General features: G+C 39.2%; 5 protein-coding genes across 9 annotated transcripts; 1 reads left to right on the top strand and 4 right to left on the bottom strand.

Moving 5' to 3' along the window:
- The first annotated feature begins 278 nt into the window (after positions 1 to 278).
- Positions 279 to 4524, top strand: LOC108148081 (pyruvate kinase). 2 transcript variants are annotated; one of them, XM_017274937.2, is made up of 2 exons: positions 279 to 2076; positions 4425 to 4524. In XM_017274937.2, the coding sequence occupies exons 1-2, from the start codon at positions 435 to 437 to the stop codon at positions 4427 to 4429; spliced, it is 1647 nt and encodes a 548-aa protein (XP_017130426.1). In that variant the 5' UTR covers positions 279 to 434; the 3' UTR covers positions 4430 to 4524. The 2 variants fall into 2 exon arrangements, with proteins under 2 accessions (XP_017130426.1, XP_017130425.1); XM_017274936.2 differs by lacking the exon at positions 4425 to 4524 and adding an exon at positions 3701 to 3835 and having other exon boundaries at positions 280 to 2076.
- Positions 4046 to 5737, bottom strand: LOC108148082 (glucose-6-phosphatase catalytic subunit 1). Its single transcript, XM_017274938.2, has 5 exons — positions 5540 to 5737; positions 5318 to 5482; positions 4601 to 5099; positions 4423 to 4541; positions 4046 to 4368 (listed from the first exon to the last, which is right to left on the bottom strand). The coding sequence occupies exons 1-5, from the start codon at positions 5623 to 5625 to the stop codon at positions 4185 to 4187; spliced, it is 1053 nt and encodes a 350-aa protein (XP_017130427.1). The 5' UTR covers positions 5626 to 5737; the 3' UTR covers positions 4046 to 4184.
- A 366-nt stretch (positions 5738 to 6103) lies between these two features.
- On the bottom strand, positions 6104 to 24315 carry LOC108148001 (dual oxidase). Of its 4 annotated transcripts, none has more exons than XM_017274824.1 (10): positions 24233 to 24315; positions 21357 to 21790; positions 11922 to 12002; positions 11351 to 11700; positions 11088 to 11292; positions 10469 to 10872; positions 10137 to 10414; positions 7014 to 9870; positions 6688 to 6816; positions 6104 to 6617 (listed from the first exon to the last, which is right to left on the bottom strand). In XM_017274824.1, the coding sequence occupies exons 2-10, from the start codon at positions 21541 to 21543 to the stop codon at positions 6489 to 6491; spliced, it is 4620 nt and encodes a 1539-aa protein (XP_017130313.1). In that variant the 5' UTR covers positions 21544 to 21790; positions 24233 to 24315; the 3' UTR covers positions 6104 to 6488. The 4 variants fall into 4 exon arrangements, with proteins under 4 accessions (XP_017130313.1, XP_017130314.1, XP_017130318.1 ...); XM_017274825.1 differs by having other exon boundaries at positions 24229 to 24306; XM_017274829.2 differs by having other exon boundaries at positions 24217 to 24280.
- LOC108148002 lies at positions 14857 to 16769 on the bottom strand. The gene has a single exon (XM_017274830.2). The coding sequence runs from the start codon at positions 16767 to 16769 to the stop codon at positions 14862 to 14864; it is 1908 nt and encodes a 635-aa protein (XP_017130319.1). The 3' UTR covers positions 14857 to 14861.
- LOC108148003 lies at positions 17809 to 19443 on the bottom strand. Its single transcript, XM_017274831.2, has one exon. It carries the CDS (start codon positions 19415 to 19417, stop codon positions 18056 to 18058), a length of 1362 nt encoding a protein of 453 aa, XP_017130320.1. The 5' UTR covers positions 19418 to 19443; the 3' UTR covers positions 17809 to 18055.
- Positions 24316 to 26021: the final 1706 nt, after the last annotated feature.

The raw sequence follows: 26021 nt of genomic DNA, 5'->3' as shown, positions 1-26021 counted from the left end.
TTACGGTACAAAATACAGAGTTACAGGGTAGGAAACAATGTGAAATTTTGACTTTATAATGTGCATAATTGACTAAATGAGCTTTATTTTGTGACCATTTTCTAGCCAATTTATGATGGTTTGGCAAACGAAATTTATTGTAGCATACTTTAGGGGTAAGCAAAAAAATGTGAAGTCGTTTGTTTGTTTTCTTTACAGTTTGAGTTGCACTGCATTTTCAGGCAACAGTATTTCAATGAAAGTTTAAAGAGAAACTTAGCAATAGAATTATACACCGTGCGAAAGCTTTCTCTTATCTGGAAATGGGATCTTAACATTATTTTTCAGTTTACAAATATTTTTCGTAAAACGTCACAGAGTATTGTAATCACTGTAGTATATTTTATTTTATAGCAAATTGCTCCAAATTTTAAAGTTATCTTTTGTAACCTCTAATGTCGTACTCCGCGAAAACGGTGCTCAAGGAGGGCTCCACGGAGCTGGAGCACATCTGCGAGCTGGACATCTCGCAGCAGGCCACCCACCAACGTCTGGTGTCCTTGATCGCCACCATATCCCTTGGTTCTCGCAACGCGGACATCATATACAGCATGATCATGAAGGGAGTGAACATTTTCCGGCTGAACTTCTCTCACGAATCGCACGAGATGCACTCGAAGACTATTGAGCTGATTAATGAGGCGCTGGAGCGGATTCACAAGGAGACGGGTCAAATACGAACGGTGGCCATTGCGGCGGACACGCGAGGACCTCAGATCCGAACTGGCCTTCTGGATGGTGATGTGTTCCTGCGTGCCGGCGACAATCTAAGGCTCTCCATCAATCGGGATCTGTACGACAAGGGCAACAAGGAGGCGGTCTATGTGGACTATCCCAATATAATCAATCTAACCAAGACGGGGGACCGTCTGTTCATCGACGATGGCAAGCTGCTGCTCCACATTATGGAGGTGGGCGTGGATGGGCTGCTGTGCGAGGTCATCCAAGGTGGCCAGCTGAATAACAACTGCAATGTGATCCTGCCCGAGATCGAAATCGATTTGCCTGCCGTCTCCGAGAAGGACATGTTCGACCTGCAGTTCAGCATGAAGGCCAATGTGGACTTCCTCTTTGCCTCGGCGGTGCGAAGTGCCAAAAATGTAAAGGAACTGCGAACGGTGCTCGGCGAGAAGGGCAAGCACATCAAGATCATCGCCAAGATGGACAGTAAGATAGCACTGAGCCGCTTCTCGGAGATCTTGAAGGCGGCCGATGGACTTTTGCTATCCCGAGCGGACCTGGGCACTCAGATACCCATCGAGAAGCTGTTCATCACCCAGAAGAGCATACTGGGGCAGTGCAATAAGGCCGGCAAGCCGGTAATAGTGGCCTCGCACATCCTGGAGTCCATGCGCTCAGTGCAACACCCGACGCGGGCCGAGTGCTTCGATCTGGCCAATGCCATTATAGATGGAGCGGATTGCATAATGCTGTCCTCGGAGGTGGCCATCGGTGCCTATCCGAAGGAGACGGTGGCCACCTGCGACACTCTGTGCCGCGAGGCTGAGAAGGTCCTGTGGTTCCGGGATCTCTTCTCCGACCTGGTCAGCGAAGTTCGTGGCGAGTTGGATGCGGCCCACTCTCTGGCCATTGCCTCTGTGGAGACGGCCAAGAGGACCAATGCCACGCTGATTGTGGTCCTCACCACCTCGGGTCGATCAGCCACCTTGGTTAGCAAATTCCGGCCACGATGTCCCATTTTGGCCGTAACCCGGTGCGAACGGGCCGCCCGTTGGGTCTACATGCATCGTGGCGTTCTTCCGGTTCTCTACACCTCGGAACCTAGCTCCGATTACGCCACCGATGTGGACGCCCGGGTGCAGTTCGCCCTGACCTCGGCCAAGAAGTGGAACATCATCGACGACGGCGATCCCATTGTGATCGTGAGTGCCTGGAAGGACGGTGGCGGGTTCACCAACAATGTGCGCGTGGTCTACGCCTTTTTCGAGGCGGACCGTGTGGACTGCCTCTTCCGGTCGGATAGGCGAAGATCCCTCAAGAACACCAACCTTCAGATGGCCAACCGTGAGCCGGAAAGTAAGTACTGAGGGTAGGGTGCAATTAATAGATTTTTTTTTTAAATTTAAACCCCAGAAAAATTGCAAAAAATCGACCCGAAAATACAATTTAGAGCACTACTCCACAATACTTTAAAGACATACCACTTCCAAATCGGAAGCTTAAAAGAAAAGTTATAGAATTAACACTGTAGGTTTTTGGTCACTTTTCTGGGACTATATTTTTCGCAAACGATTAAGGAGTTATATCGTAAAAATTAACTACTCAAAATTTCAAAACAAAATTTATATGCACAAGTTTAGAGACTTAAGCCACAATTCTTTAAAGATATACCACTTTGAAATCGGAGGCCAGGAAGAAAAGTTATGGATGTAGAACTGCATGTTTTTGGTCATTTTTCTGCAAGGATGATTTTTTCGGAAATTAAGAAAGGGGTTACATCATAAAAATAGAAAAAAATCGATCCGAAATTACAAACCAAGTTTTAAACGCAGATTTTTAGAGCACTAAGCCACAATACTATAAAGACATACCGCTTCGAAATCGGAAGCTTAACAGAAAAGTTATAGAATTAACCCTGTAGGTTTTTGGTCACTTTTCTGGGACTATATTTTTCGCAAACGATTAAGGAGTTATATCGTAAAAATTAACAACTCAAAATTTCAAAACAAAATTTATATGCACAAGTTTAGAGACTTAAGCCACAATTCTTTAAAGATATACCACTTTGAAATCGGAGGCCAGGAAGAAAAGTTATGGATTTAGAACTGCATGTTTTTGGTCACTTTTCTGCAAGGATGATTTTTTCGGAAATTAAGAAAGGGGTTACATCATAAAAATAGAAAAAAATCGATCCGAAATTACAAACCAAGTTTTAAACGCAGATTTTTAGAGCACTAAGCCACAATACTATAAAGACATACCGCTTCGAAATCGGAAGCTTAACAGAAAAGTTATAGAATTAACCCTGTAGGTTTTTGGTCACTTTTCTGGGACTATATTTTTCGCAAACGATTAAGGAGTTATATCGTAAAAATTAACAACTCAAAATTTCAAAACAAAATTTATATGCACAAGTTTAGAGACTTAAGCCACAATTCTTTAAAAATATACCACTTTGAAATCGGAGGCCAGGAAGAAAAGTTATGGAGTTAAAACTGCATGTTTTTGGTCACTTTTCTGCAAGGATGATTTTTTCGGAAATTAAGAAAGGGGTGACATCATAAAAATAGAAAAAAATCGATCCGAAATTACAAACCAAGTTTTAAACGCAGATTTTTAAAGCACTAAGCCACAATACTTTAAAGACATACCACTTCAAAATCGGATGCTTAAAAGAAAAGTTATGGAATTAAAACTGCAGGTTTTAATTCAGTCTTCTTTAAAGTAATTTTTCATAAAAATTTTGAATGGGTTATACATTTTTTAAAGTGTTCTGCATCGTCCCGCTCCAACAAAATTTTTAAGCTTTTTATCTACACATTTTTATTGCAGCGGGTCGAATAAAAAAATTAAGTGTTTTTATTTAGTCAAATGCGTAATAATTTTTTTGTTACAAAGTTTGATATCTGAAATTTTTTGGGTATAAAGTGCGGTTTTATTTATCTCGTTAAGAGGTGTTTTAATTATTTTCTTTTTACAGTAAAGAAAAGTTTCCATGCGTGATGTCGTTTACAACTGTGGTCCGCCGAAAGAGCTGGAGTTTTTCAATATATTTTGTAAATAAAATATTTAGAACATTAACATAATCAAAATAAAATTATCATAGTTTGTTTAATTTCTCTATATTTTGTCTGCTTTAGTAGTTATTGATCTTATGTCTTGATAATTGTAATTTTGGCTTCGCCTTACATTATAAAAAAGTGGTCCGGAGAAACGATGGTTTCAATAGAACGAGTTTTAAAATGTTTTTTACCAATAATATTAGAAGGCCGTATTAAGAATAAATAGATATTTGAACAGGAGCTTCATTAAATAGAAAAGCATGTTTTGTTGATCATGTACTTTTTATTCCTGATATTTTGAATTAAAACAATTCTCTGATTGAGCATTTTAATTATTTAATTATTAATCTGCCTTATCTAATGTTGTTTATCTGTACAAAATTCTAAAAGACTAAGCTTATTCTAGTAAAATTTTGTGACATACTTAAGCAGTACGAGGGAATGTAAGGCATTTCTGGAAAACTCCCAGGAAAAGAAAACTAAACGTCCGTACTGCTTTGGTGTGTATAGGCGCAATCCATGATTGACAAACTCCAAAACTCCAAGGACTCGGCAGCGACGCCAAAATGTTGATTGTGTCATCTTACTAAAAATTAAACAATAAAATCTGCTGATGAAAATACAATATAATTTGACTTACAGCTTGAACAGGGGCGAGGCAAGCGCCAATCCCATAAGATTTCCCAGATCTCGGACAATTTGAAAAATCGGGCTCGCCTCGTGACGCATGTAAGTGGGCTCAGGGCACCATTTAAAGGCCTAGAAAACAGGTACTTTATTTAACAACAGTAATATAGTTGCATATTTATGTGATTCACCTGTCGCACAGACCAATGGGGATCCATCTCGAGACGCATTTTGATAAGGAACACCGCAATTGCCAATCCTCCCAAAAAGCAAACAATCGTAATCATATATATACGTGATCGGGAGAACAAATATTTGTTGTTGCCCTCGAAGAAATTGAGGGCCCTGATCCCGAAGTAGCTGCCCAGGATGCACTGGTGGAGAAACTCAGTGGCCAAATAAAGGCGACTCAGCCACATGCAGACCACCACGAAGACGATAAGCGGATACATTATACAACGGAACAACGGCGATCGCCATGAAACGAATCGATCCCAGCAGTGGACAAAGAAGAACGAAGACAGGATCAGGACGAACACCGTGAAGGTCATCGAGTGGGCGCAGGGCAGCCCACCGCTCGTCTCGCAGCTCAGCTGATGACTCTCCAATGCCACCTGCGGCTTCACGGCCAGCTTTTCATTGGCAAACTGCTCCCGCAGAAACCACAAAGGTCGTATCTCCTGGAAAATCCTGTTCAAACAAAAAAAAACATTACTTATCTTTTAAACCAAAAAATTATATTTAAACACGATTAAGTATTTTAAATTGTTTTTATAATTTTTGTATGCAAATATCTTTTATAAATCCATTAAAATATCACCTTAAAAATTGTATTTGGTTATTGGTTTTGTAAATGTAAATTTTTTTCCAAAAGAGAAACTAGATAAATGCTTCTTAACATTACTTACCATTTTTCAAAGGAGTTTAGAGTGCTGACCAGAGTAATTGCGGACAAAAGATGCAAAAGCATATCTTGACCAAAGATGCCGCCCAGCGGAATAAAAAAGTTAAAAAGATTGTTCGGCTCCAGATTAACGCTGAGAAAACGCCATAGAGGCTCAAAGAAACTCAAACTGCAACAAAAATTGTTAATTTCCAATGCTCAACCGAAAAAAAGGAGAAATACCAACCGTTCTTGGGCCCATTCGTTGATAAACAGCTCCCGATTGAGCGTTAAGTTGTAGCTTTCCTCTGCCAAGTGCAAGAAGGCCTCCATTTCTCCTATTTAGTTTTGGATTTGATTTATTTTTCTTACTGACACGTTTCTGTTTACTGCTTACAGGCCAAGTGAAATATTTGTTATGGCTTGCTTGTTTGCCTATAAACATCCTTAATCAGCTGTTTACTGCGTCTGCGCACTTTTAAGCTACGGAGTGGTGGCAAAAATGTTGAGCAATAGAGCAAAAATGCCACTGGTTACTAAAAATGATTGTTATTTTTTGAAATTCCAACAAATTACAACTTTTGCAAATTTTTTTGTTTACATGTAGATTCAATTTTTGTTGTGACTACAAAACAGTCAACCATTTAAGCATCTGCTAAGCTTCGTTTGAAACCATTGATTATAAATATAGTTAATATCTAAAAAAGACAAACAATTTTAAAAATGAAATTTTTTTTATATTTAATTTTAACCATAAACAGAGGGCATACATTTTTTGTCATTGATCCCCAAAAAATAAATGCACTTAATGTTTTACGTATAAAGATAATTGTAAATTTTTAATAAATAATGTGAACGGTTTACAAAAACTGATAACAAATCATATTTTCAATAAATACACATATACATACATACACATATATAAGTAGAGGCCTTTCTGTTGTTTTTGTTGTTGTGATTGCAGTGATTTTGTTACAATGGGATACATATTTTCATAATGCACTAAACAAAACTTGACTAAATTATGATTGTACGAGTAGCCTACGATTAAGGGATAAGCGAGTTAAGTACATTGGAGCAGCCGAATTCGCTAAAACTAATGAATGATCCTTAAGATTACAATTAACTTTCGTTGAGCGAGACGGGCAGGTTAATAAACGAGGGCAGGTGTAAATGTGGGTAATCTATTCAAATATCTATCCAAAGTTCTCGAAGTGGTGAATGAAATAGGGCAACTTGCGCGTTTTATTCACTTCATCACAGGCAGACATCACACTTTTGGTCAGCGGTCTAGGACCGCAGGAGAAGACGCCTATTTTGGAGACCTACGATAAATTATATAAACGATATTATATTATTTACATTTTTAAGTTCGGAAAATCAAAGAAAACTCACATAGGAGTGCTTCTTTTGGACAAACTTCAAGAAGCTGGACATATCCGGGCGACCAAAATGATTGACCGCCTTAAGACCCGTGAAAATTGAGGTCTTCGACAGCCGTTGAAAGTGGTTCTCACAGATGTACTAGAATAAAATAAATATATTGTTTAGTCAAGAAAATAAAATTGTATCAGCAACAGCAATACAAGCTTACAATTAAATTATGTAAATCTATTTTTAAAACTCTTTAGATTAATTTTGTAGAGTCAAAAAAGCTGGAACTGATGCATCGTTTACAGCCAGCTTAATAATGTTCAAGATTCTTAGTCTGCCGCACTTACCAGCATTGTTGTTCGCAGATCAAACTTATGGAAGAACTGCGTGATGAATATGTGTATTTCCAGGACATTGGTCACATCCTTCTTCTCCACATCGCGCAGCACATCGATGAACCACTCGAAGTGCTTGTGCGATGGGCAGATCCACAGGAAGTAGACCTTCTTGCAGGCCACGCCCGAATAGCGATTCGTGCTGGTGCCAAAGACCAGATCGTTGAGAATGGAGGCGTAGGGGGTGACCCCGATGCCGCCGCCCACCATCACGGCCACCTCGAATTTGTACCAGTCCTGGTTGCCGCCCCCAAATGGTCCCTCGATGCGGATCTTGGGCTGATCCTCCGGATTGTAGTTGCAGGGATCGAAGTAGTTGCGCAGCTTCCATGTCCATGGGCCCTGGGCCTTGATGTGGCAACTGAGGCAGTTTTCATGCGGCGCTGAGGTCAACGTAAAGCTGTGCATCTCATGTGGCCGAAAGGCGGTGCAAGACAACCTCACCCACTGACCCGAAAGGTACTTGAGATTCGGTGGTCTATAGAACTTGATCTTGATCACATCGGAGGGCAGCAGATCCGTGTCGATCACATCCAGTGCCATATACTTGGTGCGCAGCGAGACAATCTTGTCCAGGGTGTACACAATGCCTGGGCCTAAGAAGAACATCCAGAAGCGAGGTGGTCCCGTCAATCGAGCCAAGCCGTGAATCAAACTCAGCAGATACAAGCCAATATACAGGGTATGCATGTTCCAGAAGTAATTGTAGGCCTTTTTCCGAATTGTGGGATGGGCAAAGACAAAGATAATGCACATTATGATAAACAACATGACACCTGTAGTCCCGGTGACCGTCTGGAACAGCCAAAAGGTTATGTCCGGCTTGTAATCCGAGGCAAAGTGCACCTCTCTGGTCAGACATCTCAAGTTCTCATGCGACTGCGTGGACACATGATAAAAGTTCACAATGTGACCCACCGTATGGAGAACCGAAAAGAAGAGCGCCGTGCAGGCGGCAATCTTGTGGAACTGAATGTGCGAGTCCAGGGGAATGTACTGCTGGATGGGGAACTCCTTGAGCTTGGTAATCAGATTCCTGGACATGGTCAGCAGGAGTAGGGAATAGCAAAAGGATAGCGAGGCGGCAGAGCCCCTGGTGATGGCGATTCCCACGCCCATGATGTGCCGCAAGTCGGTGTGTTCCGCCATGAATGAGTAGTGAATGAAGCGTTCCACAAACAAAACGATGGTGACCACGTAGAAGAGGAATAGGTAAAAGATATTCTGGCGATTCTCCTCGAGGAACGTGATATAGGCATCCCATTTGGCCAACAGCCAGTGACGTGGCTTATCCTGCATGGGTTCGATATTAAACGAGGTCATCCTAGCCACATTCGTGGAGGTGTCCAAAAAGTTCTGCTTGGCTCCCTTGCAATCCAAACCGATGGCCACAAAGTCACCCTTGTACTCCTTCATCATCAGCTTAAAGTCCTGGTAGGTCAGATGGTTCTTGTGCTCCAGTCCGACATCCTGGAACATGCCATCGATCAGCTCGGTGACCTGGTCATCTCCCAAACTCGTAGTCCTGGCAATCTCCACCAGCGAACGCATCATCTCACTCAGTTCTCCCTTGTCGATTACGCCATTGCGATCATTATCGCACATATCGAAGATAATGCGCAGCTTGTCATCGGTTTTGCCGCGTGAGAAGAGCACCACGGTTTCGAGGAACTCCTGGAAACTGATCCGTCCATCCTGATCCTTGTCCACAATGTTGAACATTTTGCGCACAAACATATCATTGGGTTTCATGCCCAAGGCGGCGGCAAATTCCGCCTTGGACAGACTGGTTCGCATCACGGTCATCACCTCGCCATCGCTGGAGGCATCCGATCTGCGGCGTCTTTCGCCGGGTCTTAGACCAAATGTCAGGGCGTAGGCCTCTCGGAAAAAGTACTCCAACCGCTTTTGGCGCCGCTCCCTAGTCTCCGCACGCGCCAACATAATGTCCCTGTTGACCTCCATCAGGGTCATCTCCTTCTTGTGCAGCAGCAGGAAGTCCTCCAGTTTCTTTACAAACTTCCTGCGTGCCCCATAGGATTCCAGTTCCAGAACCAAGTCATGATCACTGGGCACTCGCAGCAGAATGTAAGGCTTCTTTTTAATGTGATTCGTGGCCGATTCCTCCACACTGACCACATCCACGTGTTTCAGACTGAAAGTGCGCAGCTTCTCACCCTTCCGATCCACTGTATATATGGCTGCCTCTGGGCCAAATTTTACAGTCACGAGTCTCTTGTGATTGGCATGCAGCCACTCCCTGGCCAGCATTTTATCCACCGATCCCTTGTGCTGTGGCGCCCTCAAAGCCTCCTGGCGAATCTTCAATCGGCGACGTTTGCTATTCTGCAGTTTGACCACACAATAACCAGCTCCAGCGCATAAAATGGGCACAAAGCCAAGGAATACGCAAACATAGATAAACATCAGTTCCGAGCCGGAAAAGTAGTCGTAGCCCTCTAGATAGGTGCATGGCTCCAATTCGGTGGCATTCAGTTGCATTGGCTGGGGGCAAGGATCACCCGTACGCCACATAAACACATCCTTTTGGATCTCATCCTCGGCCACATCCGTGCTGTTCACAATAATGTCCCACAGCGTGATCTTTCGCAGCTCCGCAATCTCCTCCGGCGTAAAGATTCCATTGCGTTCGTTCTCAAACCAAAAGCGATCGGCATCTCGAAGTCGCATGAACTGCTCTTTGATCACTGCCGTGAAAAATTCACCCGGCTGGCCATAGGACTCCAACATGCCGCCCACATAGACATCCACGTCGTCCAGCTGGTTGTCATACGCTTCTTTGAGCATGCTGAAAGAAAAAAGATAGGCCAGTTAATAAATTAATTTAAACACAGCTAAAAAAGCAGGTAAAACCAAGTTTTTATATTTAAATGTTTATCATTTTCATATATTTCGGTTTTGGGTTATTTTAAATTTTTTTAATTCAAAGATTGAATTTTAAACCATGAGATATTAAATTTTCCTTTATTATTTTAGCTTCTACAGATCATATTTTAAAAAGACTTTTTCTGGCTTAACCTAATTCTTATAAAGATTTTAAAATATTTTACTTACTCCAAAAGCTCCGGCTGCGTTTCAAACAACGGGGGATTGATGTCCGTCCAGGTCTTGTGCCTTTTCAGGCCGTAGGATTCCCTCGCTGTATTGTAATCGGGCAGGCCATTGTCCCTACCCCGCATTATATTCAGGGCACCCAGATCTCGACGTGTAAACTCCATGGGACCGAAGAGTTTGTCCCGCACATCTGAGCAGAGAACAGGGTCCTCGCGTTCGGATATTTGCGAGGCCAGGCCCATGAGTACCTCCTCCACGCTGGTGTCCGCGAAAAAGCCCTGCGAAGTCAAGGCTTTAGTAAAAAATTAATATTTATAAGAACCATAACTCACGCTGGAATCCCACCAAGTGGAGCACAGTCTAACAGCTGGGTACCCCATTGGCGTTTCCTTAAAGTTGCACTGGCCATCTCGTCTGTAGATTCCTGGCGGAATCATCGTGTGGCCAAAGCGAAAGGCAGCTGCCTGGAAAATGTGCCCAATGCCAGGATGTATGTCCTGCTTGTACCCCTCATAAGGCGGCAAGGAGGTGCCCAGAAAGGCGGGCAGGTACTCGTAGACTATCACATTCTGCAGGCTGGCAATCACCGTGTGGCGAGCCCTCTGATAAATGTCCTCATCACTCCAATCCGGATGCAGACGCTTGATCCTCTGGGCCAGCGTATTGTGCCAGCGCAGGAAGAGAATGGCGAAGGAGAGGATCGCCGGATTTTGATTGGTGCGCGGGTCGCCAAGAACTAGGGATCAAAAAAAAATTATTAATTGTTGTAACTAAGTTGTTAAAGCAAGTAATTGATAAAGTTAAGAACTGAAAGATTTAGCTGGAGCCTTAGTTTTTACTTTCTGATGAATATCATAATACTATTCTTAATTATTATTACTGAACAAAATATAATCAATTTCGAAAGGAATAGTTATGTTTGATTTATTTTAGTATTTCAAATGAACTTACGAAACAACCTTTCCGGACTGAGCATCTTCATGACACTCGGCACCGGATTGTTGAACAGGGGCACCCGCATGGTGTTCCTTACGGGGAGCTTGCCGTCCTTCTGGGTGAGCAGGGTGCCGTTGTGGAAGGAGCGCATGGCGTTCAGCCAGGCCTCGGAGGTGCTGTAAATGAAACTGCCATCAATCCAAGCAGTCATTTGATTTATCTGCGGAGTAGGCATTCAGTAGTGGAAGTTAATCCCGATCCGTAACCTGCCAACCCACCTGTTCCCTGGGAGCATTTGGACTCTGTCCGGTATCCCGATCGTAGGCTGCCCGATGGAATGGGATGTACTTGTCGCCACGACACTCCCGATCGTACATCTCGTCGCATTTCTCGATCTCGATGCGGTGCATCTCGATGGGACAGCCGGACTCGGAGGCCATCACAATTTCGTTGGCCACCAGTTGGCCAAAGAAGGCCAGCAGGGCTGTTCGGTTGAACTTTGATCCCAGTCCATCCTTTCCCCGCATGAAAAGGCGACTCAGCCTGCGGGTAGAGGGTCGATTGGCACCTGCCATCGCATAAACCCCATCCGAATATGAGGGCGGCGCCTTTCGCACCAGGTGACTATCTGAAAAGTGAATGGGATCGAGGGTTAGTTGGTTTTCACACACAGCTGGCTTATATGCTAATTTGCCAGTCATTGCGAAAGAATCAATCGATATGCAAATCTCCACCGATCTCAAATCACATCTGATTCTAATAAAAGGCGTAATCGGATCTACAAATATAAGCCCTTTTTCGAAAGTTGTCGTCAGCAGCCTGATAGAAATTCCAGATGATTCCACTTACCCACAGATCCCCAGTCGGGATGGGCTAGGTTATTGTACCAGCCATCGTAGCGTTGCTTCTCAGTCTGACTATACATTTTCTCTGAAAAATAGCAAAGAAGTGAAAAATGTTAAAATATAACACTTTAAACCAATTAAGCTTAGTCTATTTTTGCCTGAGAACTTTCGTTCTCACTGAATTCTCAGTCTGCCTAATTATAAATGTGATGTCATACTATTTTAAAAAATAAATGCAGGGTAATGATTATCTGTCAAATACTAAGTATATTTGCAAATAAAATAATAATTTTTTTATACACAAAAATTGATAGTTTCAATTTGATATTTACAAAATTTAAAAAAAATTTTAGAAAGGGTAATTTATCGCTTTTTTTCTCGACAAAAATTTATTAAACTAATATGTCATGCACCAAATACCTTTTTATCAATCATTTTTCTGTGTATTTGTCGTTATAATAATATTTTGTCTTTAAGTTGATACCATAGATTATAATCATTGCAAAAAACATAATTCCATGCATCGATTTTTAAAATCCTCAACTTGTGATAAATAAATTCAGCAAATAAGTAGTATACTTGAAATCAAACCTTCACCTACATATCTTATTCGCTATTTCAAAAGAATTTAATGTTTTTCCAATTCTACGTAATACATTCAAAAGTAAAAGAACTAAGCTGTTGTTGGCTGCCAATTAATTTGCATTTGTTTGCGTAATTTCGTTCAGTTTTATGCGTGTAAATGACGCATAAATTTGTGCTAGTTAAGATCAGAGAATGCCTTAAATGTTCACTTCGAATTAGATAAATAATTTACGCATAAGCTTGTCTGCGGACAGTAGCCGGTTTTTAGCAAAGTCAAATTGATCCGATAAAATGTAGATTGTGATATTAGAAAATGTATTTGGTTGACTTAGTTTGGTTTTAATTGACTGGAAAATTGATTGACTTGGGACTGGAACGGCGGCGATTGAATCACACCCAAATGAACTAATGGCTGGACCAAAGGAATGCCACTAATTTGCATATTTTTCTACAATTTTTCAATTCTAACAAGTGGCTTAGTAATTTTCGGAAATTATCTTGATTCGAGTTGTCATCATAAAAACTAATTACAAAATAATCTTGTCTTCCAGTTCTAGTTGTATTTGACTAATCGCCACACCCGGATATTTAAAATGAATTTTAAACCGTGATTGGCAATTGAGAAAAGATGCAAATTAAATCTTTTAAATTATATTTCAAATAGTTTGATTCATTTCCTTTAATTGACACCGTTAAAAGCTAAGCCCAATTTAACTACACTGTTTTTCGCCAAGCTCAATTAATAATTCCACCTTTTTCGAGTCGACTTTATGCATGAATCACACAAAAAACACGAGTTGTAAAATAAATGTTTGTTAAACAGAAGACACCTTTAAGTGATAAAAATCTGCAAGGCGTAATTGTTCTGACGCTAAACGTTATAATTATGGTTTATTTGCGTATAATTGCAATGGGGAGAGGGACTGTTTACGCGAAACCAGTTTTCAAATTAACAAGCCAATGCCCGCAGACCGAAAATAAAACATGCCCAACATTCTAAAAAGTGCTTAGATGGAATACACCACATAACAGGCACTTAAACCAGTTTATTTGTTCGTCTTTTAATATTGCTATTGTTACGGCATCACCCTCAAGAATTCGTCTTTAATTCCGTTCTGAACGAAATAAGTTGGTTTGTTTTGTCGGATCTGTGGCTTTGGATTCTTCACCGTGAGCAAAAGCAAACCATGCCAAAAACCATGACGTTGACAGCTGAAGGGGCAGCCACAGCTACAAGTCATGACTATATTTCGTACCATTTTCGAGAGCATTGCTCACCTCTGACTGTGTGAGTGTAAATAAGTGATGGATGGTTGGATGGATGGATGGCTAGCAACAGCAAAAGCAACAGCAACAGCAAAAGCAAAAGCAAAAGCAAAAGCAAAAGCAAAAGCAAAAGCAAAAGCAAAAGCAAAAGCAAAAGCAACAAATAGCATTAATTTCCAGGTCTGAGATGGCAAACAGAATCAGATCCGGTTAACCAAAAACGTAGCCAGCTGAGAGAGGAAGCCTCAGCTGACTTGGATCGGCTATATATGTATATAGCTTAGCTTATATGTACAAAAACACACTGCGTTGGCGGTTTATGGAATGTTGGCAAAATAAAAATAAAAATAACTAACCAACACCTGCGCGCTGAAGAAGCTTCCACAACAAAAACTGACTCTGGCCATAAGCTGTTTGGTTTTTTTTTGTTGTAGGAAAACATGCACGACATCACGGATTCCCCCCAAAAAAAAAAGCAAAATACGTTTACACATTTATATGAACTACTGGGTTTTTTTTTCCACTTATGTCGGCGCCATCAATTGTCGCATTGTACTTTTTGTAAATCTCTGTGTTTCGTCAGCTGTTTCGCGTTCGTTTTCTAAGTCTTTTGATTTATACCAGTACGATACGTCGCATATTTCACTTTCATCTCGGTTCGTGCGTGACTCTCGCTGTTTAAACAAAAGACGATGATTTTTTTCACGTGGCATTGCATAATTCAATTTTAGAGAAAACATGCATGGTACTGTAACTAATTGTAATTTGCTACACTCTGAAAAAAAGCAATGGTAAGATAAGACTAATCTGATTTTGGATATAAATTGATTTTTAACATAATTTAAATAGTTTTGTGAGTGCTGCCTTTTGGGTAAAAAAATGTAATATTTTGGTAAATTGTTTTTCAACTAATATGCATATATGTTCTTTAGATATAATTAATACTTTCTTGTATCAATATTGTATTGTTTATGACTGACAAAAAAAAAATATATATATATATATATATTTTTAATATTTTTAAAATGTAAATAAAATCATTTAAACAACTATCAAAGCTATGTTTCTATTTTGCACAATGAATAGATTCTTATTACAAGCAATAGCAGTACATTTCAATGCGGTAGTTTTGAACGCAATACGACTGATGTCCATACTTGTCAGTCCTGGTGACAGGACCTCCTAGTTTCAGAGTCCTTTTTTCCATAATGTTTGTTATTAGAATGGTGGCGTCAAAGTTTCCATTTCCCGGCGTCGTCTTCAAACGTACCATAATCTGTGTTAATTGGTGACTTTTTCCAGATTTATCTTTTGCGCCATAAGCAGCTCGAACTTCCTTGAGCCACAGTTTTTGACACTGGGGATATGGCCTAATGAGATCATTAATTCTGTCCACTGCAAATTGGGCAGCCTGTTGAACTGCCGTGCCATGGGTGAAAACCACGGTTAGTTCGTTGCAGAGGCAGTAATGTCGCGGTATTTGCGCACTTCGACAATCTCTGTGCTCAGGAATGGGTAAGAACAGGCTGATTCCACGACTATTTTCCAAACATCGCGTTCGATTACTTACACTAGCATCGGTTAGTTGTTCAAGGTTTATTACATCTTTAAGGGTTTCATGCAGGTCATATGTTGTAATCAGACTTCTAGAGTTTTGGTCAAAATTGGACATGGCCAGAGGGAATCTTTTTTTCAACCATTCGGGATAAATGGCGATTAAAAGCGGCTGTGACATCTCTCTTTGTCCTTCGGCAGTTTGTGGAAACTTATCAAACCTCAAGCCATGATCACCCATAAATAGAATCAGAGTGTGCTCCATTACTCCCTTTTCGTGCAGATTCCTCAATATATTCAGGTAATCTTTATCCACCAGCTTGGCAAAATGAAAGTAGTCGTGAACGCCGTGCATGTTCCAGAAAAATGAGAATATTGACATGCGCTGCATATGAGGAATTAAGTTCAAGATAAATTGATAATACACATCACAATAGAGGCGATGCCCAGTGCATTTAAGGTCCAATCTTGTGCGATACAAGGAATGCGATTCAATCTCGTGCATCAGGGGACGCATGTAAAAGTCTGTGGGCTGCTTCTTAAAGCCCCTCTTTCGGTAGATAAATAAACCGAATATATCCGTATCTTCGCCATAGATGGTGGTGTATCCCGCCTCATTAAAGTCATCCCACAAAAAGTGACAGTTGTCAAAGTTGGTTCTACCTTTGTAACAAGACTGCTCCATCTCATCGTTAGATAGACCACTTAGCAGTGGCATAAGATTGGGATAGGTATTTACTCCGATTCTATTATAGCCCCAGAATTCTGTGTGGGGCAAATGTTCTATAAAATCGGCCACCTGATGAAAATGTCGCAGGTAGTGCATGTGAGAAATGGAATCAATGCCCAGGATCATCACGGAAAGACGGTCCTTGGAGTGATACGGTTCTGAAGCATTCGAAGGCGGTGGCAGAAAATAAAGGACATCATGAAAAATAATCCTGGCAAAGTCCACCCAGCACCAGATGCGAATATTTTGCTGGCCAGCTCCCACATCAAGGTACCTTGATCCTTCGCTTAGCTTAAAAAACCTCCAGGACCTGTACTTGTTATTTGAGTCATCAACCCTGACAAATTCCCGATAAATACAGCAGACTTGTCTCCAGCGCCACACACGACAACACGAAAGTAGGCCAGACTTTGATATGTTTCTGACCAAGTAATTCCTACCTTCAATGGTTTCGGCGACCATCAACTGAACCATTTTACAAACAATTGGATCAAAAGGTTTCATGAAGGACAGAGCAAAATCCGAAAGTGGTTTCATCGAACTTATTCGACATCCACTGGTGTTGACAAAGAATTCATTGTCTTCAGTGATTGAACTCCTTGGACCGTTGCGTATACTTTTGGTTTGTTTCCGATCAATACCATAAATAAATATTAGACAGCAGAGCATTGCTAATAGAAAGATATTGACTCGACTTCCAATTCGTTTCCTTCTCATTAGATTTTTTTTCACAGACTTACTTAATATTTTTGTCAAACATATATGTCGCCTACTTTATTTCTAATATTTTATTTATTTGTTCACAATCTCGCTTAGTATAAAATTCTTGCTTAGGAAAACCCCAATATTTTTCAAAAATTAATTCAATTTGTCACGTGTGCAAGCAAAGTCATAAGCAAACAAAAAACTTTCGCCTTCTGTTTAGAGCAAATTTTTTGAAAAATTAACACTAATTATGGAGGACGAAGAAAAAAAATGAATGTAGTCAGTGACATCTATTTGTTAGCTGTTAATTGGCTGCCAAATTTGACGGTATATAAAAATGCGCACATGACTTAATTTAATTTTAAAATCCCGTGCGAGATCTTGCCACTGCTAAACATCAAGACTAATGAATCCCAAAGAATTTATTTTATCTCTAGCGGCTTAATTAAGAGTTGCGATTCGTAAAGAATGCAGTCATTCCTAAATTGAAGTTCTACTGATTTGCCCAATATATACATAAAATTGTAAGCTTACAAGTTTGCGATTTGTGCACTATTATTTCGTTAATCAAAATGCCATTTGCCTAATTAAAACTTCCTCAATTGGATTTTTGTTGAAAATGTATGTTAACAAGTCTGTGTGAGCACAAGCATTCAGTTTAAAAGTTGGAAAGATGATCAATACAAAGTAGTGGTATTAATAAATGGGGGATTTCACTAACACTTTAAATAATGATTAATATCTTCTTGAAACTACTTCCCGCTCATTTTTGCTTGTACCATACACCTTGACAATCGCCATTCGACTTAAGCTTATCAGTGTTTGTTTGGTGAAGCTAGCGAGGAAAGCACGATGAAGTCGGTTATTCCCCCATTAAGTTTTCTCTGAGTATAATTTACAATCATAGAAATGATAACGAACATAAAGGGGAAACGACACTTTAAAAGTATAGAAGTGGAAAGTACAAATTTAAAACATAAAACAATCATTCCACCATTAATATAATTAAATGTATTATTTTTTATTAAATATATTTGTATAAATGGGCCTTATATGCTGAATGATAATAAATACAAAACTAATGACAATAATAAATGCCGGATTTTGTTCGCACTTTAATTACTGGCAGTATCTTAGGAAAAACTACTTGAAAACTGCAACATATTTATGGTGATTTTTAGACCAGTAAACTAAAAAAGACACATGTTTATATCAATTTGAGTAGATAAAATTATACAAATTACTCGTAATAAAATGTGTTTTATAACTTAAAAATAACTAATTTAAGTTCTTGTTACCTAAAGATAGAATCCCTTTAAATATTCCCCAGTAATTTTAATTAACTTTTTGTCTCTTGGGTGTAAAGGGATTTCTTCCCATTTAACAGATGAACTATATAGATATATTTTTATCTTTCTGTGACTATACAACCGAATGGCATCCAAGACAAAATCCTTCGTGACCAAACTGCACCACTGCACATTTAGGATAGTTAAGAGCGGACAGTCCTCAAGAAGCGCTAGTAAATCCTGATTGGTAATTTTTTGCATAGTGAGGTGAAGGATTTCCAGATTCTTCAGCCTTGACAGACATCTCAAGGGAACAGTTTCACACTCCACGCCAAGTTCCCGGAGCGCAGAAATTTCACAGACATGGTTTAGCTGCTCAGATCTTAAATCGTGTCCCGCCAGAATGAGAGTTTCTAGCGGAGTACCAGTTCTTTGGATAAGTCCCTCGATGAAACTAGGCTTTGGGCAGTCCCGTTTCCACATCTCCAAATGTTTCAATCTGGGCAGCTGGCAGATGACATCGGATGGTTCATTTGACGTCCGAAAGACCAGTCTTTCCAGACTGCGACAGTTTTTCACAATATTTCCAAAGTGGTCCGAGGTATAGTATGTTATGAGCGTGCCCAGTTTCTTCATTTTCAGGAAGCACAGTGCCAAGCATTCGTCATCGAATGCAGGACAATTCGAAATATCCAGGTATTCGAGATCCTCCAGAACATGCAGCCAGCTCCCATTGTGCGTCCACCCCAGCGTTAGTTTCTTAAGCTGCGGTAGTTCCATTAGGCTAAGAGCGAACTCTTTACATTGTATCGGATCTCTAAAATATAGACGGGCGTGCAGAGATGTAAGACTTTTCAATTGTTTTAGATCGTGCCCTCTGGGGCGTCGAAAGTTCATTTTGAGATGCCGCAAATTGGGACAGTAGGTTCGCAACAGCCACAAATGCTCTCCCCCATCGGACTGAGAATCCAGCGATGACTCATAGCTGATAACATTTTCATTGATGAGTTCCAGCAAGTGGTGTAGTTCGTCTTTATCTAGCGTATTTGTGACGCTTTCATTAACGTGTCTATACGTATACCGTAAAGATTCGCAATGTGTTTTTATATAACGATTTGAGGCAGCAAGTCTTAGTTGGTCACTCAAACAAAGATAAGACAATATAGTATTCCAGCAATAGGTGTTCAGGGAGAATATAGTTGTTGGTGTTTTAGGGAGAGAAGATCCGGTAGAGGTCCCATCTTGTTCTGCTTTTTCACGCCGCTTTGCACTTGAAACATTTTCAGAAGCTTCTGCTTCGGGTTTTCTCTTTGTTCTTGCTAAAGCTTTTTCACCATTACATTCGTTAGCCTCCTCGATTTTTGCGCTCATTTTTTGCTCGATTCGTACGCCTTGAGAACCGCGAGCCGACTAAACTTATCAGTCTTTGTTGGTTAAAACTTGCGAAGAAAGCACGATTATGTCGGTGATTCCCCGAGCAATAATAATGATAGAGAACCAAAAAAATGAACTAAACTTTAAGATATCCAGCAATTTAAAGCAAAATGTTATGATATGAAAAAATATATTCTACTGATACTTTGTAAAAATTTAAAATAAATTTATATAAGTTGCAAAAGTATTATATATATATATATATATATAGCAATGTATATTTTGACTTATAATTTACTATTTATTGTTAAAATTAAATTTATATAAAATCTCACTAAAGCAATCTACTAAATTAATTAGCTGACAGCTACTTGAAGACAGTATATACTGTTAATTCTAAAGGCTTCAATTATGTATATGTTTATTAGATAATTGTCGTTATTAGCACAACAGTTTTTGTATTTCAGTTGCATTTCGGTATAACAAATCCACGCTTATATAACAACAGACCTTCGCAAATGCTAATAAAATTGATGAAAAGAAAACAAAATGAAACAAATTATTTGCTGCCAACAGCCGAGTCGAATTCAATGTTCGACTTCCCCATGCCACCTGCTGGGATCGGAGATCGCTAAAGCCGTCGATCTTTTAATCAGGAAGAGGGCTCGAAAACAATAACACCGCGGGGTGGCGGGGTTGGCCAGCACAATGGGATATATTTCACGTTTGTTTGCAGTAATTTCATTACGCTAAATATTGCAAAATAAAAACACAAAATATCGGTTTCGGATCATAAATCAAATGATAAGCAAAATAGCAAAACCAAAACAATGTAAAAACGGGGGGATAGAATTAAATAAAAATGCAAAATCGAGAGGAAGCTAACAAATCAATGGATTGGCGAAGGCGAGGGAAGAGAAGAGAAGAGAAGGGAAACCATTTGATCGTGCGTTGACATTTGACTCGGATAGCTTCTGACCACGCCCCTCGCCACTGAAACAAGCGGTACGTGACCAGTATCGTCAGACATCGTGGAATCTATAGCTTCGTTTTCCACTGCCCCTTCTCTAACAATGTATACTGGGAAAAAATATTAATTGAATATTTCGATTTCAATTTCAAGAATCTCATTTTAGAAAAGTGTCTTTCAATCAAAAAACAAATTTGTTGAACCAATATTGAGCTTTGTTCTAACAATTTTTTAACTGTTTATTACATTAAAGAGTATCCACATTACTTTGCTAGAGCCATTTCTGACTGTGTATTTTGATGTTTACTATTTTTATGAATAATAAATTGTCTGAGGCGGACTCTAATCGGTCATTTTGAAGCCACGAGATCTTGGCCCGTCTGCCGATTCCATTGCAAGGCGTCTAGTGGATGACGTCAATTCTGACCAGGTAGTATTAACTCACATATGATGGGTTTATTTGCCTTAAATATTGTAAATGCGATACAAGCACTAAAGCCATTTTGCAGTGATTGCATTGAACGTTGAAGTGTTAATCAGAGACCGAAATAACAATTATTTCAGATTTAAAAAATAAAAATCTTGTGTAACTATAATCTGAGATTTGTCAAAATTAACATAACAATAACGATTATCTCAGATTTGGTTAAACAAAAATATTTTAAAATAAGTATTAATTTAGAGTTTTATAAAAAAAAAAGCTTAAATTGTTTCCCTACCTGGTTTTATTTAATAAAAATACATATATGGTGCTTAGAGCTTTAAATCTGATTAAAATTTAGAACTATTGTTCATTTATTGACTATCTCAACTATCTAAATTCCATCTTTTGTATTAGTTTTCACATTCCCCGACTGAAACAAGTCTACCAATCGCTTCACGATCCATGTCTATGCAAATAAACCTAATTGAATTGAATAACCATACAATTTGATATGAAGTGGTAGGTTGTTGGTTGGTACTCACCATAACAATGCACTGAGCCGAGATCCAGAGATCCGAGACTAATCAGTAGCAACAGCAGGGCTCCTCCGTATTTTGCTCCGGGCAAATAAGCCAAATAAGCCAACCGGAGCTTGTGTTTTTTTGGACTGGGACATGGGTTTCGATTTTTGCTTGCTGCCCTCTGACGGGGCGCACTTCGAACACTCATATTGATTGCAAACACTTTTTATTTTGTATATATATTAGACGTTTGTTCGCTATTGTGGTGCACGAAAATCGGTCGTTTGTATTGTTAAATTAATTAAGCAAACTAACACTCTTGGGATGTGGATTGACTTTGACAGCATGGGCTTAATTTTGCATTATTTTGAGTTTCATCACAGTGGTTTGGTTGTACATTTGGTTCACACTTTAATTTTTGCTCAGCTGAGATCCCATGATTTCCAATTATTGCACTGCAAAATGAAACAAGCGATTTCTTTGATTCACAGCTATTTGCATATTTATTATGTGATTCATGCGGAGATTCACACTCTTTGTTTTAAGTCATCTGTCGATTTTTTCCGTTTACCGATTCACTCCAATTCTCGTTTAAAATGTTTGTGATTGCGGTTTGGTCGATTGAATTAGCATAAAGCCTGATAAAGTTATCTATTAATGAATTTTGTTTTGATAGTCACTTGCTCTTTGCACTAAAATGTCAAGATATTGTGGACCGATTGAAGTTTTTTGTAAGATTGGTAAATACCTTAACTTAAAGCACATAGATTTTCAATTTGCAGGATAGGTAATTTTCATAATTTAACATTGATTTAAATGTGATTCATAATTTATATAGAAATTTAAATTAGTTTCAAGATTCTAAGGCCAAGTTAAAAATCATGACTCTTACTCACAAAAATTATTGGAATATCAGATTTTAAATAAAATTAGTCATCAGAAACAAAATTCGAATAGTTAAGAAAGAGCTATGCAAGTGGGAACTGCTTTTAAATATTGGTTTATATTGAGGTAATTTTTGTAGGACTGTTGTAACTTTCCGTTTAAATTACACAACTGACTAAATTAATACTGTTTAAAAACGCACTTATTTTATTTTTTTAGATCTATTAAAAAGCAAGATTGACTCGACCGCAACAAAGCGTAAGTAAATAGCGAAATGGTTCGTTAATGTTAACCAATTAATTACATTGCACAAAGTGAAGCGAACAAATAAATTTGCTTTTATTGAATGCAATGTGGTGTATGGCCAAATAAATGGCAAAACAAATAAAGGGCGAAGAGGCGGATGAAAACGGAATTACCCACAAAGCAATTGACCTTCTGCGGGCTTACAAACCAACCAACGACAAACAGATTCCATTAGTCATAATCGACAATAGTCGAGAAAGAAGCCAAAAAAAAACAAAAAACCTACAAAACCGACAACATCGAAAAGCATACAAATAATGTACATATGTGCAAAGCAGTAAGGCGAAGATAAAGAGAAGTAAAAAAAAATTATAAATGCCATTGCACAACTGCAAACAATTAACATTACAGCAACTGCAGAGTGCTAAAGCTAACAAAGTCATAAAGACAGCCCCTCACCGCTTAACATTTTTCCGCCTATTGCAATTTGGAGTTTGTTTAGAAATTATTATTTAACGGGCGAGCAGAGAAAACTTTATGGGGTAAAAGCTAAATCCAAATGGTCGGTAAGTTGTGGGCGAACGCTGGTCAAAAAAAAGAGGTCCAACGAGCGAGCGAGAGAGGGAGAAAGTCCAGAAAGCGTGGAAGACTGAACGGCAATAATCACTTTGAAATTACGGTATAATACGAAAAATTGTATTGTGGTGGAAGCCAAAAGACTCGGCTTTCTGAATATTAGCCAAATAGCTCACGGCTATTTCATATTTCATATTAATTAATAAACATTTCTGTGGCTAATTTCAGAAATTGTTGGCCAAAGTTGGAGTTGAGATCAAATAATTTCCGAAATTCCAATTGAACAACAGGCTTCTCTGTGACGCTTTCCTAAAACCAGAAACAGCCACTATTTAAATAATATAAAAATAGCAACAATTATTATTGTCGTGTTGAGAATTCAGTAGAGACCAATTTATAAATGGCAAAACCAATCACTAAACAGAATTTTTATCAAAATTATAGTTGGAAATAATTGCAACCACAAAGAATTTGTTTAGAAAATTGTGGATACATTTTTTGGAAGATTTTAAAAACAAAAGGAATTAAAAAAAAAAAAACATATTTTAAGTTTTCTTAGGAATGGTATTCTTTTTTCTTTTAACTTTGCTCATAAATATTATTGTAAGCTCTGGACTTTTTGTTTATTTTTTTCTTGAATATTTCTCCAGTTGCCAAAATTGCGAAAAAGAAAAATATCTTTTGTTGCATTGGAGGCTGTGGACGACTAGAAGAAGCGGCAGCCAAACAACTAAAATTAAACACAAAAATTAATTAAATTCATGAACGAAAACGTAAGCAAAGCCGAAACGGCGACGAAGCAACGGACAAAGAAGACTCGGAACTCCAAAAGGGGACCCAAAAAAAAAAAAAAAAAAAAGAAATAAGAAAAAAAAAACGCTAGCACACACACACTGAGCAAAAGTGACAGAGAGGGTGAATTGTTTGTTTGTGGGCGAGCAAAAGAGATGGGGAGCTCCGAAAAAAAGATTCACACTGAAAATATCCAATAAGTGTCCAGAGGTGGGTGTTCAATGTTTATCGGGTTTTTGCACTATTTTCCAAACAATTTCAGCGATTTTGCATGGCGACAGTAACAGCCACAAAGACCCGCACACACAGCAACGATAACGGTGAAGAAGACGGCGCATGCGCGACACGTTTCAACGTTTCACATTCACTCTCGTCGGCCCACCAGTCCGCTCACCAACCAGCACACTCGGATTCAAATCGAAGCGAAACGGGCGAATCGAGGGCTCCAACACACGTCCGCAGCGGCCAAGAGTTCGTTCAAAACTGAACCCAGCTGTGTGGGGGACCCTCTACATTGGAGCTCGAATCGGTTGGCAATGGAACCGGTTATGCACTGAAAACAAAGAATCATGCGTAACCGTTAACAAGCCATTCATTTAAGGCTTACCCCTAAATCCGTGTTTGACTACACAGATAGATTGAACATTTATTTAAATCACATTTTTATTTAAGTTCCCTAACAAAAAAGTCCTACCCATAATAAGTATTTTCTATGATCCGTAACTAAAATAAAACTGTAGTTCAGGTAATGATTTCATTATGGTATTGATTTATTTTATTTTCTATGATTTTAATATTTTGTAAATGCAAAACTATGAATCTATTTTCAAATCAACAAACTCTTTTGGTCTTGATTAATATTTTCAATTTGAACGTTTTATTCTAGTTTTAAAATAGATTTTTTTACAGTGTAGTCTCTCCCGCTCTTTGGAGCTACCGAACTGCTGCTCCATTTCGCTTCGGCTCTCGGGATCTTGCGACTGAAACGGGATCCCATGCCATGTCCGCCTCCAAATGAGTTCCGTCATCTTTGACATGACGACGTGTCGTATTAATCATTCCCGGGTCTCTCGCCCTTTCTCTCACCGCATAGCGGGAATTTCCCAGCCTGGCGGATGCACTGCAACCGGGTGGCGGAGAGAGAGAGATCGGCTGAGAGTGGCCATCTTCAAGCGGTTTCCTCGACCGCTCTTGCGGTTAATTTAATTGAGTGGTAAAAACCGGCACCCATGCGGAGAAGAGTTCCTGTTTGGGCCGTGAGAGATGCCAGCGGTTGGTTCTTGGCGTCGTGTGAATGGGCAGCCCAGTGTTGCCCAACTCTCCATAATTACACAAAATTTGCATACTAATTGGAGTGGCATAAAACTAATCTGATGGGTATTAGCTTTTTATGGAGTGTAACTTGTGTTTGTGGACACGTGGTTTCATAAAATACATCATTTTTATTTTGCACGAATTGAATGTGTAAGCATTAATTTATTGTTTGAATATCTTTTAAAAATCTTTGTCAAATTTGTAGACACAACACTGCCTAAAATAAAGTGTAATTTTTTGCTATTTTGACAAAATGGTATTATAAATATTAACATTTATTTTGTTTAGTTTAAGCCCTTAGTCATTTTTTGTTACCTTTTTTAACAACGTTCAAGCTTCTAAGATATTCAATCATTCACAGATTAAGGTCTGGAACAATTAACCATTGTCCAGAGACAATATTTTATGTCAAGCTTTGTATGAGTATGTCGACAGCTCACTTACCTTTATGGCCCCATACTAGCCTCTTCGATCTTTGTTCGAATGTCAGTCAATAGTCAGAAGTCGTCAAATGCAGCTGTGCACATTAAAATCAATTAAGATTCTTATTTATCTTCGATTTGAGCTGAGCTTAAGTCAGGCATCTAGCAGAACGGGCGCATCTATAAATATTTATTATAGCCAGAGAACGATCGAAGCTTAAATTTAACACGCATGGAATAAAAAACACACATTTTTGTAACATTTGAGTGCACTTTAAATGTTCTACAGTGAAAAAGAAAAAATGAATTGAGCATGCTATGCTCAATCGTTAATAAAAAATTAAAAAAAAAAAGGTATTGACACAAGCATAAGTTGAGAACTCGAAACTCCAAAGCAATTCACTTAGATAAGTAATTAAATTAATTAATTTTTATGTGCTGCCGATTGTCG

Source organism: Drosophila elegans, unplaced genomic scaffold, assembly GCF_018152505.1.
Source record: "Drosophila elegans isolate 14027-0461.03 unplaced genomic scaffold, ASM1815250v1 contig_814, whole genome shotgun sequence".
NCBI lineage: Eukaryota > Metazoa > Arthropoda > Insecta > Diptera > Drosophilidae > Drosophila > Drosophila elegans.
The sequence above is the reverse complement of the archived record's forward strand: the minus strand, read 5'-3'. Positions and strand labels throughout refer to the sequence as shown.